Below are 14,860 nucleotides of genomic sequence, written 5' to 3' on the forward strand. Positions count from 1 at the left end.
TAGAGGAGACTGAGAGGAGATAGGATGTTTTGTTTGTTTGGTCATTTAGTCATGTCCGACTCTTCGTGACCCCCTGGACCAGAGCACGCCAGGCACTCCTGTCTTCCACTGCCTCCCGCAGTTTGGTCAGACTCATGCTGGTAGCTTCGAGAACACTGCCCAACCATCTCGTCCTCTGTCGTCCCCTTCTCCTTGTGCCCTCCATCTTTCCCAACATCAGGCTCTTTTCCAGGGAGTCTTCTCTTCTCATGGCCAAAGTACTTCAGGATCTGTCCTTCCAGTGAGCACTCAGGGCTGATTTCCTTGAGAATGGAGAGGTTTGATCTTCTTGCAGTCCATGGGACTCTCAAGAGTCTCCTCCAGCACCAGAATTCAAAAGCATCCATTCTTTGGCGATCAGCCTTCTTTATGGTCCAGCTCTCACTTCCATACATCACTCCTGGGAAAACCATAGCTTTAACTTTGTCAGCAAGGTTATGTCTGCTTTTTAAGATGCTGTCTAGGATAAAGGTAAAAATAAAGGGACCCTTGACCATTAGGTCCAGTCGTGGCCGATTCTGGGGTTGTGGCGCTCATCTCGCTTTATTGGCTGAGGGAGCTGGCGTACAGCTTCCGGATCATGTGGCCAGCATGACTAAGCCACTTCTGGCGAACCAGAGCAGTGCATGGAAATGTGATTTACCTTCCCGCCAGAGCGGTACCTATTTATCTACTTGCACTTTGACATGCTTTCGAACTGCTAAGTTGGCAGGAGCTGGGACCGAGCAACGGGAGCTCACCCCGTCACGGGGATTCGAACCACGACCTTCTGATCGGCAAGCCCTAGGCTCTGTGGTTTAACCCACAGCGCCACCCGCGTCTAGGATAGCCATCTTCAAATATCTCAAGGGCTGTCGCATGGAAGAGGGAACCAACTTGTTTTCTCCTGCTCTAGTGAGGGTAGGACTCGAACCCATGGCTTCCAGTTACAAGAAAGGAGATTCCAACGAAACATCAGGAATACCTTCTGACAGTCAGAGCTGTTCCGCAGTGGAACAGACTCCCTTGAGAGGTGGTGGACTCTCCTTCCTACAGCTGCTCCACTACTGTTTGGGTCAGGGGAGGCTGAGGCGGCCGCTGGGTATAGTAACCCACCGACGTCTCCCGACCTGCAGAGACTAAGGTCTCAGAGAAGGAGAGACCTGAGTACTTGCAGGAGGAGTGCTCGCCTTCAGGTGAGACAGGGAGGTGAGTCGCCGGGGAATCAGGACCGGCCGCTACCCCGACAAAGATAAAAGGCTGTCGGACCCTGCCCCAGGTTGTGGGAGCAACATTGCTGTATGCCAGACCCTGCCTGAGATCCTGTACCTGTCCTTGCCTGGTTTCCTGCCTTGTGTCCTGCCTTGGCCCTGTCGGACTGACTCCTAGTGGAACCTACGGATTCTGGACCGGACCTGGACCGCGGTTCTCGGGTTACCCCTGGGCCCAGCACAGTCCTGAATCTTCCCTTATCATCATATGCAAGATAACAAGTAATAATAATAATAATTTATTATTTATACCCCGCCCACCTGGCTAAGTTTCCCCAGCCACTCTGGGTAGTTCCCAATCAAGTGTTAAAAACAGCACAGCATTAAATATTAAAAACTTCCCTGAACAGGGCTGCCTTCAGATGTCTTTTAAAGATAGGATAGCTGCTTATTTCCTTCACATCTGAAGGGAGGGCGTTCCACAAGGTGGGCGCCACTACCAAGAAGGCCCAAGTTATTCCCCTCTCTGCAAGAAACGGTCTAACAGCAGCACGTCAGAGAAGACCGTTCTGTATTCCAGGCCCAGAGCCCGGGCCATGCATGCAGATGTCCCCAGTGAAACACAAGAGAACCAAACTGTACCTTTTACCGGTTTTGCTCTATAGGGCAAAGAGCAACTTTGGCGGACGAGGATTCAAATCAGGAAAAGGGTATTAGGCAAAGGGTCACAACCCAGCTTTCTCATACACAAGACACTGCTTTGATCTTTTGAAACATACACATGATCCTGCGCCCCCTGTCTAGACATCTCCCTGATATCCCAAAGAGCCTCTGTGATCGATTGAAGCCGACAGCTAGACAACCAGCTTGATCAGTGGTCTGATTCTGCGTAATGCAATTCCACCTGAAGGATTTCCATAGACCAGCATCCGTTTTCTGTTTCATTGCGGCTCAGAGATCCATCAACAGTTTCAAGAAAAACTGTAACCATCACTGATATCGCTGTTATTTTAAGAAATGTAACCGTAAGGACTTGGGCTTGTTTTCTCCTCCGCCCTCCCATTCCTATTTTCCTCGTGTGTCGTGTCTTTGTAGGTGGTGAGCCCGAGGGCAAGGAGCTGTCTTAATACAGTGGTACCTCAGGTTACAGATGCTTCAGGTTACAGACTCTGCTAACCCAGAAATAGTACCTCAGGTTAAGAACTTTGCTTCAGGATGAGAACAGAAATCGTGAGGCGGCAGCAGGAGGCCCCATTAGCTAAAAGGGTACCTCAGCTTAAGAACAGTTTCAGGTTAAGAACAGACCTCCAGAACGAATTAAGTTCTTAACCTGAGGTACCACTGTACTGATATTTGTAAGCTGCTCCGAGGTCCATTTTTGGCTGGAACTTATGTAAGTAAATTTCATCCTCCGGCTTCTACCTTCTTACATTCCAAGTAGATAACAACACGGGTGCCTTTCACAAAGCATTCAATTGCTTTGACTACTGGAGGAAAGGATAGGAAATAGGAAGCACCTATCCATCCCAGAGCTGCCATATGGAAGTTTTGCCCAAATGAGGGAAGAGCCATAGGGAAGCTCTCTGCTTAAACAAATGTCGGATGGCTATCAGTCAGAGATTTTTTAGCTGTGATTCCTGTACCTCAGGGGTTCGGACCAAATGACCTTTGAGGTCCCTTCCAGCTCGACAAATCTCTTCCCTCTACAGTGGTACCTCAGGTTAAGTACTTACCGTAATTCGTTTCGGAGGTCCGTTCTTAACCTGAAACTGTACTTAACCTGAAGCACCACTTTAGCTAATGGGGCCTCCCGCTGCTGCCGCGCCGCCGGAGCACGATTTCGGTTCTCATCCTGAAGCAAAGTTCTTAACCCGAGGTACTATTTCTGGGTTAGTGGAGTCTGTAACCTGACGCGTATGTAACCTGAAGCGTATGTAACCCGAGGTACCACTGTATTGCGAGGAGGATGTTTCTTAGTGTATATTAATGAACCGGGTGTGCTTCTATATGAATGTGTTCCTGTGTAATCGTGCTTACATCACAAGGTAACTTTTTAATTGCTTACGTTTTAAACGTCTTGTAAGTTGCTCGGAAAACCTTTTGTGCAATGAGCAACTGTCATGTAATTTGTTGATTTTTTTTATCTGTATCATTGCCACCTTCATTATCAATGAGGGAGGGAGCAGCCATCAGTCCTTGCTTCGCAGTGGCCAGTCACCCTCTGCCTCGTATAACACTTCTCTTGCCATCTGCCATCTGGCCCCTGCTTATCTCTTGGGAGAATGGAAGCTTCTTACGCAAAGTTTCGGCTGCCAACTGTGTTGAAATTGAGAGTTGTAACATATTGCTCTGAGGGGCTGGCAGCGGTTTAATGCTGTTTTAACCCTGTCTGTGTGCAAAATGCCCCCTTTCCCCCATGTGAACCTTGTAGGAAAGAAGGGGAGACTTTCCATCAAGGCCAGTTTATTGCATTTCAAGACTTCTCATCTTTTTGTGCCTCTCTCTCTCTCTCTCTCTCTCTCTCTCTCTCTCTCTCTTTCTTTCTTTCTTTCTTTCATTCTTTCATTCTCTCGTTCTCTCTCACACACACACCCCACCTGGAGTTGCCACCCCTTCACCTAGAAAAAAGAACTGGGCAACACTCAAAAGAAACAGCCACACTATGTGCTTCAATAGGCTTTGAGGCCGTCTAATTAACCCCAAAACACTTCCATTTCCGAGCAAATGTTGCCTTCTTCAAAGAGATATAATTTAGCCATGGATTCCATCCATGCTATTTGCAGCCAGAACAGTAGATACTGACATAGGTGCCAATTCTATGGGATGGTAAGTAAGTTGGGACAGGGCTGAGCTGCCCAATCTTGAGCGGCCGGGCCGCTCTGGGCCTCCCCGCAATGGCAGCTGGCCTCGCCAGACCTCGTGGAGGCGGGCGTTGTTGGGTCTCGTGGCCTCCTCCTGATCTGCGTGATGTGAGGTGCATATCGTATGCATGATTTTACACACATGTGATGTGCTCCCCACCCAGTGTTGGGCAGAACATGGCGTGCTTGGATACTGACAAGAATAAATTTACTGATTTTGGATACAGATAGTGTCTTCTTCTTCTTCTTCTTCTTCCTCTTCTTCTTCTTCTTCTTCTTCTTCTTCTTCTTCTTCTTCTTCTTCTTCTGACAAGATACTGGAGCTTGTGGTGGCATCAATACCAGCATCCATTGTGCCCTTCTGGGCTTCTTTACTGGGATAGTCCCTTCCAACTCTACAATTCAATATTCTAATGCTTCATTGTTTTTCAATGATTGGTTTCTTTCTACACTGATGGTTCTTGTGTTTACCGGTAAGCTGCCTTAAGTCCCATCAGGAGAATAGATGGGGTATAACATATAATAATAATATATTATAATCTATCTATCATCTATCTATATCTATCATCTATCTATCATCTATCTATCATCTATCTATCATCTATCTATCATCTATCTATATCTATCTATCATCTATCTATCTATCTATCATCTATCTATCTATCTATCTATCTATCATCTATCATCTATCATCTATCATCTATCTATCTATCATCTATCTAGGGACGCAGATGGCACTGTGGGTTAAACCACAGAGCCTAGGACTTGCCGATTAGAAGGTCGGCGGTTCGAATTCCCATGACGGGGTGAGCTCCCGTTGCTCGGTCCCTGCTCCTGCCAACGTAGTAGTTTGAAAGCACGTCAAAGTGCAAGTAGATCAATAGGTACCGCTCCGGCGGGAAGGTAAATGGTGTTTCCGTGCGCTGCTCTGGTTCTCCAGAAGCGGCTCAGTCATGCTGGCCACATGACCCAGAAGCTGTATACCAGCTTCCTTGGCCAATAAAGCGAGATGAGCGCCGCAACCCCAGAGTCGTCCGCGACTGGACCTAATAGTCAGGGGTCCCTTTACCTTTTATTTAACTATCTAATATAATATTTAATAATAATAAATCCTATAACTCAAGAATTGAGAATCTACGGCCCTCCAGTTGTTTCCGGACTACAACTCCCACCAGCCCTTGCAGGCTAGGGCTGAAGGAAATCCACCATCATCTGCAGGGGGGTCACAGATTCCCCATCCCTGCTCTGACAGATGTCTAAGCCCTGTGGTGCACAGCACTGGTCTGCAATGAATGCACAGGGGCTATCTAAAATTACATGAGTTTCTCCCCCCCCCCCCGATGCTAGATTTCATGTACAGCTGCTGCTTGTGAAACAAGAGCCCGTCTTTGTGCAGCCATCAGCTGAACTCCCCCAGTCATGTTCTGACCACTTTGATGGACATTCTGGGTGTCCATATTGGTTTCAAGAATGTTTCCTGGACATGCCGAACTTCTTGCTCGAAGCTTCTTTTCTCTGTGGCTGCGGCTGTGTGAAATCCTTCAAAGGAGCCCCAGACATTTTCTCAAGAGCTGTACAAAGCTGGGTCTTCTTCCTCTAACCCAAATAGAGTCATAGAATCATAGAATCATAGAATCATAGAGTTGGAAGAGACCACAAGGGCCATCGAGTCCAACCCCCTGCCAAGCAGGAAACACCATCAGAGCACTCCTGACATATGGTTGTCAAGCCTCTGCTTAAAGACCTCCAAAGTAGGAGACTCCACCACACTCCTTGGCAGAAAATTCCACTGTCAGGAAGTTCTTCCTAATGTTTAGGTGGAATCTTCTTTCTTGTAGTTTGGATCCATTGCTCTGTGTCCGCTTCTCTGGAGCAGCAGAAAACAACCTTTCTCCCTCCTCTATGTGACATCCTTTTATATATTTGAACATGGCTATCATATCACCCCTTAACCTCCTCTTCTCCAGGCTAAACATGCCCAGCTCCCTTAGCCGTTCCTCATAAGGCATCGTTTCCAGGCCTTTGACCATTTTGGTTGCCCTCCTCTGGACACGTTCCAGTTTGTCAGTGTCCTTCTTGAACTGTGGTGCCCAGTCAAATGAATTGAACCAGCGCAGAGAGTGTTGAGGAGTGCCCAGAACACAGAATGCAGCCTTTTGCTAAGGCCTTTTCTGCACTGTACAGTGGTACCTCAGGTTACATACGCTTCAGGTTACATACGCTTCAGGTTACATACGCTTCAGGTTACAGACTCTGCTAACCCAGAAATAGTACTTCAGGTGAAGAATTTTGCTACAAAATGAGAACAGAAATTGTGCGGTGGCAGCGCTAGGCCCCATTAGCTAAGGTGGTGCTTCAGGCTAAGAACATTTTCAGGTTCAGAACGGACCTCCGGAACGAATTAAGTACTTAACCCGAGGTACCACTGTACATATAAAACACCCTCACACCACTTTCAACCGTCTTGGCTTCCCCGCAAAAGATTCTGGGAACTGTAGTTCGTAAAGGTTGTTGAAAGTTGTTAGAAGGACCTCCCAGCGGCGTAGCGTGGGTTGTCAGCACCCGGGGCAAGGCAAGTAATTTGCGCCCCCTCACCCGGGGCAAGGCAAGTAATTTGCGCCCCCTAACCCCTAACCTGCCGCCACTGCCAGCTTCTTCTTGCTGCTGCCTGGTCTGGTCTGGTGTGGTTCTCTCCCGTGCTCAGCACTGCGCTGGGCGGCCGCTGCACTGTCCCTCCCCCAGATAGTCCCTCGCTCTCTCTCCACACCGCACGCCTGGCACCCACCCCCTCCACAGTGGGCGGCGACCCGGCGGCTCGGATCGGATTCGCACAGCCAGCACTGCAGTGAGAGAGAGTGAGCGAGCCAGGTAGGGGCAGAGAGCTGCGAGTGCGAGCGCGCCCCCCAGATGTTGTGCCCGGCGCGGCCGGCCCCCCCTGCACCCCCACGCTACGCCACTGGGACCTCCTTCCCCCTCTCCCACTATTCCCCTCACAGAACTGCAATACCCAGAGTTATTGCATATGGTGTCTCTGAAAATGTTTCACATCACTTGGGGAGACAGGCGAACTAATGCCAGTGTACTGGAAGAAGCAAAGATCACCCGTGTCGAATCAATGATTCTTCAACACCAACTTTGTCGGACTGGTCATGTTGTTCGGATGCCTGATGATCGCCTTCCAAAGCAACTGCTCTATTCCCAACTTAAAAATGGAAAGCGTAATGCTGGTGGTCAACAAAAGAGGTTTAAAGACTGTCCCAAGGCAAATTTTTAAAAAATGTGATATAAACAACAACAACAACTGGGAAACACTGGCCTGCGAGCGTTCCAGTTGGAGAACAGCCTTTACCAAAGGTGTCATGGGCTTTGAAGACACTCGAACTCAGGACGCAAGGGAGAAACGTGCTAAGAGGAAGGCACGCTTGGCAAATCCACACCGTGATCAACTCCCGCCCGGAAACCTGTGTCCCCACTGTGGAAGGACGTGTGGATCCAGAATTGGCCTCTAAGGTCACTTACGGACCCACTGTTAAAACCATGTTTATGGAAGACAATCTTACTCAGCTATGAGGGATCGCCAAAGAAGAAGAATTAATATTGCATTGCATGAAGCAACTGGACGCATAAAAGCTGGCTCCTTTTGGAATAAAAATTGTCCAACCCCATCATGATGATGGCTACCTCATGAGAAGAGAAGACTCCCTGGAAAAGACCCTGATGTTGGGAAAGATGGAGGGCACAGGGAGAAGGGGGCGACAGAGGACGAGATGGTGGGACAGTGTTCTCGAAGCTACCAACATGAGTTTGACCAAACTGCAGGAGGCAGTGGAAGAAAGGAGTGCCTGGCATGCTCTGGTCCATGGGGCCACGAAGAGTCAGACACGACTAAACGACTAAACAAACAATCATGATGATTCAAAGCTTTACTAACCACAACCTCTTCAGAACAGGTGCAAAATCATCCTGATACACTGAGATAATTCCACAAAGCATGTGCTTATATAAGCACAGGTTCTTCTTCTTAAATATATGACATCATTATGGGCAGCTGAATCTTACTTGCTTCTGATGGGATTGCATCCTGCACCACACCTGAGACTGCAGGCCAAGTTTGGGGTCCCAGAAGAGGCCATGTGGCACCATAGGAGGATGGCTGGGGGTTAGGAAGACCATCCAGGGGGTGCTGTTCTTGCATATCTGCCGTCTGAGGCCATTACTTCACTCTACCTAATAACAGGGCTGCTCGTGGCCAAAGGTAAAGGTATAGGTAAAGGGACCCCTGACCATTAGGTCCAGTCGTGACCAACTCTGGGGTTGCGGCGCTCATCTCGCTTTATTGGCCAAGGGAGCCGGCGTACAGCTTCCGGGTCATGTGGCCAGCATGACTAAGCCGCTTCTGGCAAATGAGAGCAGCGCATGGAAACACTGTTCACCTTCCCGCCGGAGCGGTACTGTTATGTACTGAAGTTCTCACCCTGGGCCAGCAGGGGGATACTGTAGATAGTTATGCAAATGAAGCATCAAAAGTGACATTCAGTGATTGGATAGTTTTAGAAAGTTGCTACAGTAACGTTGTACTGGAGCTCTATATAAGCAGGCTGAGTGAGCCCTTCAGCTCAGTTCTGTTCTGGCCTGTGAATAAACAAGAGCTGTTTGAAGAATCGCTGTGTCATCTGATATGTTCACCCACAACTTAACAGGTACCTATTTATCTACTTGCACTTTGACGTGCTTTCGAACTGCTAGGTTGGCAGGAGCAGGGACTGAGCAACGGGAGCTCACCCCGCCGCAGGGATTCAAACCGCTGACCTTCTGATCGGCAAGTCCTAGGCTCTGTGGTTTAACCCACAGCGCCACCCGCATCCCTCCTGGCCAAAGGACCCAATGCCAAAAGATTTAAGTGAGTGGAACAGAAGCCACTTGTACCGCACTGTCTCAACAACCAGAGAATATCCAAAATGTGGACCTAAATGTGGACCGTCTTCTGTTGTTCTCAAGAGCGCTGGAGCCAGGCCCTGAAGACAGTGGATTTCTTCCTTTTTCTCCTCCCCCTGCTCCCACAATAAATCTGCTTGCTTGCTTTAAGCACCTCCCAGTCTTATTTAATTTAAAGCTCAAGCCACACAGCTAATAATAGCCGCTCGGCAAAGAGTGAAGCCCTGCCATGCTGCGTTCGACGGGATTACGGCTAAGACGACTCAAGGAATGTGTTGAAGTGTTTGTGACATTCCATGGGATCCTCTTTGCCATTCTGAAAAGGGGGAATCGCTTCTGTTGGGAAATGGATCCTAGGCAAGCTCAATCACTGGATCTCTTTTGACCCCTGCTGAAAACCTTTTCGTTTCAGTAGCTCTCTCGAGTCCAGGCTCGTGGTTTAGTTTCTTACATTTCTTTTGCAAAGCTTTGGTTGGTTTTATTTCTGCTTTTTAATTACGACGATGTTATGCATATTAGTTTTTAATTGGTTTGTTTCTTTTAGCTGGGTTTTTATCTGTGTTTTTATACGCACCCTCTTTGTAGAACCATGTGATTGAGCAGCTTATGGATTTTCTAAATAAAATAAGAGGGAAATCCAGATCAGAATTTTATTTTTCGCCCTTCGTAAGCCCTTGGGTGTATTGTCTGAATCTCCACATATTGCTCATAAGGCATCTAGATCAAGGGAAGTAATAGTGCCACTGTATTCTGCTCTGGTCAGACCTCACCTAGAGTACTGTGTCCAGTTCTGGGCACCACAGTTCAAGAAGGACACTGACAAACTGGAACGTGTCCAGAGGAGGGCAACCAAAATGGTCAAAGGCCTGGAAACGATGCCTTATGAGGAACGGCTAAGGGAGCTGGGCATGTTTAGCCTGGAGAAGAGGAGGTTAAGGGGTGATATGATAGCCATGTTCAAATATATAAAAGCATGTCACATAGAGGAGGGAGAAAGGTTGTTTTCTGCTGCTCCAGAGAAGCGGACACGGAGCAATGGATCCAAACTACAAGAAAGAAGATTCCACCTAAACATTAGGAAGAACTTCCTGACAGTAAGAGCTGTTCGACAGTGGGATTTGCTGCCAAGGAGTGTGGTGGAGTCTCCTACTTTGGAGGTCTTTAAGCAGAGGCTTGACAACCATATGTCAGGAGTGCTCTGATGGTGTTTCCTGCTTGGCAGGGGGTTGGACTCGATGGCCCTTGTGGTCTCTTCCAACTCTATGATTCTATGATTCTATGATTCTTTGAAACTCCACTTTAAGGAAAAACCAAGAGCACCTTGGAGACATATTTTATTTTGCAATAAGTATAACTACAGCACGCTTCATCAGATGCACATATAATCCTCAGTTGCAGATTTATATGCAGTTTTGTGTACTGCACAAAGCAGCAAGAGAAGTCATGGGTTCCAGCAGTTACCCAGGGTTTTATTTCCTTGCGTGACCTTACCTGTCCAGGTAACAAAAAGGACAAGGCATGCAGCTATCTCTCTCTCTTCCACTTCCTCCTTCGTAGGACCAGCAGTTTTATCATAATAAATTTTATTTATACCCTGCCCTCCCCAGTTTAAAAACCGGGCTCAGGGAGGCTAACAGCAAATATAAAACTTTGGTTAAAATGTGACTTAAAAACAGCATAAAATACAACATAAATGCAGCATCAACGTCAATAAACGTCAATAAAATTCAAAAATTCAGAGGTCATTTGGGGGGGGGGACTCTAGTCAGTAGACATCAAATGATCACCAGGGCTAACTGGCCAAGTTGTTCCTACTAGGGCCAGCAAGGAGACCAGGGAAGAGTTTAAATGTGGGGTCCCAGAAGGGTTTCTTCATAGAAAAGGAAAGGGAAAAGGAAATAGAGGATCAGGCTAATTCAAATTGAAGGCCAGGCGGAATAGCTCTGTCTTACCGGCCCTGTGGAAAGAGATCAAGTCCTGCAGGGCCCTAGTCTCGTGGGACAGAGCATTCCACCAGGTCGGAGCCATCACTGAAAAGGCCCTGGCCCTGGTGGAGGATAGTACGGCTTCCTTAGGGCCCGGGACCTTTAAGCTTTTATTATTCGTGGACCTTAGGGTCCTCTGCAGGACATACCAGGAGAGGCGGTCCCGTAAGTAAAAGGGTCCTTTGTTTAGCTAGAGATGCTCTGGATTCCAGCCAACAGAGGACAAAGGGACTATCTCCATATGGGATAGATTCCACGTGTCTATACTTCTGTAACTAAGTCTGCCTTCAGGGATCCATCTGTGAACTGAATATGTAAGTAAACCTCTTTTATTGACTTTAAATAAGATTGCCATGTGCTTATTCTTTTAAGAGGGATATAAGGGAACCAGGAACCTAATTGGGATGCAGGTGGCGCTGTGGCTTAAACCACAGAGCCTAGGACTTGCCGATCAGAAGGTTGGCAGTTCGAATCCACGCATCGGGGTGAGCTCTCATTCCTCGGTCCCTGCTCCTGCCAACCTAGCAGTTCGAAAGCACGTCAAAGTGCAAGTAGATAAATAGGTGCCGCTCCGGCGGGAAGGTAAATGGCGTTTCCGTGCTCTGCTCTGGCTCGCCAGAAGCATCTTAGTCATGCTGGCCACATGACCTGGAAGCTGTACGCCGGCTCCCTCAGCCAATAAAGCGAGATGAGCGCCGCAACCCCAGAGTCGGCCACGACTTGACCTAATGGTCAGGGGTCCCTTTACCTTTTTACCAGGAACCTAATATTAAGAGGCTGAAACAAGCTTGCAATCAGCTACCCACCGTGCGTTTAAAGGGGAATGTTAAAACTCTGCTAAGTTATAGAACTTGCTAGCGCAAGTTAGGAAGGATATTATTAAACAGTATTCCCACAATGGGAAGGATGGCTTATAAAAGAATGGAAATGGTTTATTGAATATTGACTGATAAATTGTAAACAGATAAGAACTTTGGCATGATTACTGTAATAGCCTGCAGTTTTATAAGAGTACAGTGGTACCTTGGTTTATGAACTTAATCCGTTTCGGATGTCCGTTCTTAAACCAAAACCATTTTTAATCCGAGGCGTGCTTTCCCTAATGAGGCCTCCCACTGCCAGAGCCCTTCCACCGTTCGGATTCCGTTCTTAGACCGAGGTAAAGTTCTCAAACCAAGACACTATTCCCGGTTTTGCGGCGTTTGCAAACCAAACCGTTCTTAAACCGGACTGTTCTTAAACCGAGATACCCCTGTATATATTTAAAGTAGATAAATAAATGAGCAAATGAAGTTAATTTGGATATGCAGAAGATATTAAAAATTAAGGAATCGCAGAAAGAGGGGGAAGGAAGTCAAGTTTTGAAACATTAAAATAATTGTAAAAATTAATGAAATGTATAAAACTGAAAAGCATAAATATTTTATTTTTATTTATTTTTTTAAACGTGGGCAAGGGAAAGGAAAGGACGGCTTCCTTGTTTCAAATGAAAGAAAGGTGCTTGTCCTCTGGGACGCCATACTTCAACTTGTGCTCTTCAAAGAGCTTGCAGAGTTCCTCCATGTAGACCTCGTGCAACTTGTCCACGTCCTCTTGGCTGGGGTTGGGGCGCTTCTCAACTTGGATGGGTTTTCCAACTGCGGGTGGGTGGGGAGGGAAAGACAGCAAAGAGTGGTTAAGAAAACTCAGGTGATAAGGTAAAAAAGGAATGGGATTGCTTTAAAAACTACCTGACACAATACGGTTCCAAAAATAATACTTGGTTGTGCTTAGATTAATTTCGCAGATATAATGGGGGAAAACTGATAATAAATGAATGCAGAATATTTGTCACTTAAGAGAAGTGTTGAAGCCGCAAAGAGATAGAGGGAAGTCAACTAATATAATAATAATAATAATTTATTTATACCTCGCCCTTCCTGGTTCAAAAACCGGGCTCAGGGCGGCTAACAACAAATTTAAAACACTTTAAAACACTTAATTATAAAAGCAGCATAAAATACAGTATAAAAACACGAATAACAATAAAATTCAAAAATCAATTTAGGGGAAATAAGCATTAGATAGTCACCAGGGCTAGCTGACTGGATTAGTCCTACTTGGGCCAGCGAGGAGCCCAGGGGAGAATTAGCTGTGGGGTCTCAGAGCGGGTGATCTTCATAAAAGGGGAGGGGGAGGGAAGAGAAGGGAAATAAAGGATCAGGCTGAATTCAAATAATATAGCAGGGATTCAGACTACTTTTCCGGATCAGAAAGAAAGTGACTGGAAGGAAGGAAGGAAGGAAGGAAGGAAGGAAGGAAGGAAGGAAGGAAGGAAAGAAAGAAAGAAAGAAAGAAAGAAAGAAAGAAAGAAAAGGAGGATTACAAATGTATTTCTTTTGTAGAACATGGCGTATAAAATATTCAAAGTACTGTTTGTATCCTGTGAACGATTTTGTGCACTTGACTAATTATTTTTCGTGTTTTATTATCATTTTTCTTTTTTTCTTTTCCTTTCTTTCTCCTCCTCCTCTCTTTTCTTTTTATTTTCTTTTTATATATTTTCCTTTTATGTATTTCTTCTTTCTATTTTTGAATATTTGAATGTAATGTTTAATTTATACTTTTTGGTGTATATATATATATATATATATATATATATATATATATATATATATTAATGCAATAAAGATAACGTCAGGGAACTGCCATCGGCTCAGGGGGGAGAGGAGAAAAGCCAGATGGATTACAGAGAGCCCCCAAAGATCGTGGGAAGCAGCACCTCCTCAGCGGAGGAGAGTAACCATGCCTCCAGCGGAGAGGAGCTTCAGGCAGTGGCGTAGCGTGGGTTCTTAGCACCCGGGGCAAGGCAAGTAATTTGCGCCCCCTAACCCGTGGATTTTAGCACTCGAGTCTCTTCCGCGCCCCCCCCCAGATGTTGCGCCAGGTGCAGCAGGCCCCCCTGCACCCCCCCATGCTACGCCACTGTTCCCACCACAAGTCTTCAGGACAGCCATCCGAAGGCTGGCGCGGGGAGAAGCTCTCTCCGCCCCACCGCCAAGCTTCGGAGCAGCCTTCCGAAGGCTGGTGCGGGGAGAAGGTCTCTCCGCCCCACCGCCAGCCTTCGGAGGAGGTCCGAGGACAGTGGGGTTCCTGCTTCCTCGAGGAGGACCGGCCAAACGCGCCCCCCCAAAATGTTGCGCCCGGTGCGGCCGGCACCCCTGGCACCCCCCACGCTACGCCACTGGCTTCAGGGCTCGGAGGAGGCGAGGCAGTGCCAGGACACCTTGCCTGGGCAAAGCAGGGACGAGAGAGGTCCTCCGTTACCCACGCCCTCCCTGCTCAGTAGGCTTCTGCGCCAAGAGGGGAGGCACAGATTGGGCGTCAAGAAACTACTCTGCTGGGGAGGGTTTAAGGACCGCCCACTCTCAGATTCTGCCAGTGAATGAGCGAGCCACGGACTAGTGGCGCTCTGCATGGTGAAGGGTTCTTGGCACCAATAACGAGGCTTTACAGCTGACCAAGGAGGCATTTGCCTGATTGCTCTCGAGTAACCCCCTGATATCCTTACAGATAATCAGCCAGAGCTGTTGAGCTTTTTTGGGGGGAGGATGAGCCAAAGCTGTTTGGGTTTGGGGCTTGGCGCCAGGAAGCGGTGGGGCCAGGAATCCAGCGATGACCTGCCTGCCTTCCCTCTGAAAGGCTGTGCTAATTGTGTTTGTCAGATGACAATGGGCTAACGTGGTTTCCGACCAACATCCCATTAAGTGTCTCCTCCGCTACAGAGGTTGGCGAAAGTCCGTCTAACCACAGAGAAGGTCCAAACAAGCTGTCAAACAATTATGGGCAACCGCTGCCTGTCAAATCCCAT

General features: G+C 47.4%; 1 protein-coding gene across 1 annotated transcript in view; it reads right to left on the reverse strand.

Annotated features, from left to right (window-relative positions):
* Positions 1-12,410: 12,410 nt before the first annotated feature.
* The window catches only part of MOGAT2 (monoacylglycerol O-acyltransferase 2), a 40,465-nt gene continuing 38,015 nt past the window's right edge, over positions 12,411-14,860 (reverse strand). The window contains exon 6 of the mRNA XM_081197444.1: positions 12,411-12,647. Within this exon, the coding sequence (XP_081053570.1) occupies positions 12,493-12,647 (155 nt within the window). The 3' untranslated portion in view covers positions 12,411-12,492. The remainder of the gene's footprint in view (positions 12,648-14,860) is intronic.

The sequence above is a fragment of the Podarcis bocagei genome (assembly GCF_964188305.1).
Source record: "Podarcis bocagei genome assembly, chromosome: 6".
NCBI lineage: Eukaryota > Metazoa > Chordata > Lepidosauria > Squamata > Lacertidae > Podarcis > Podarcis bocagei.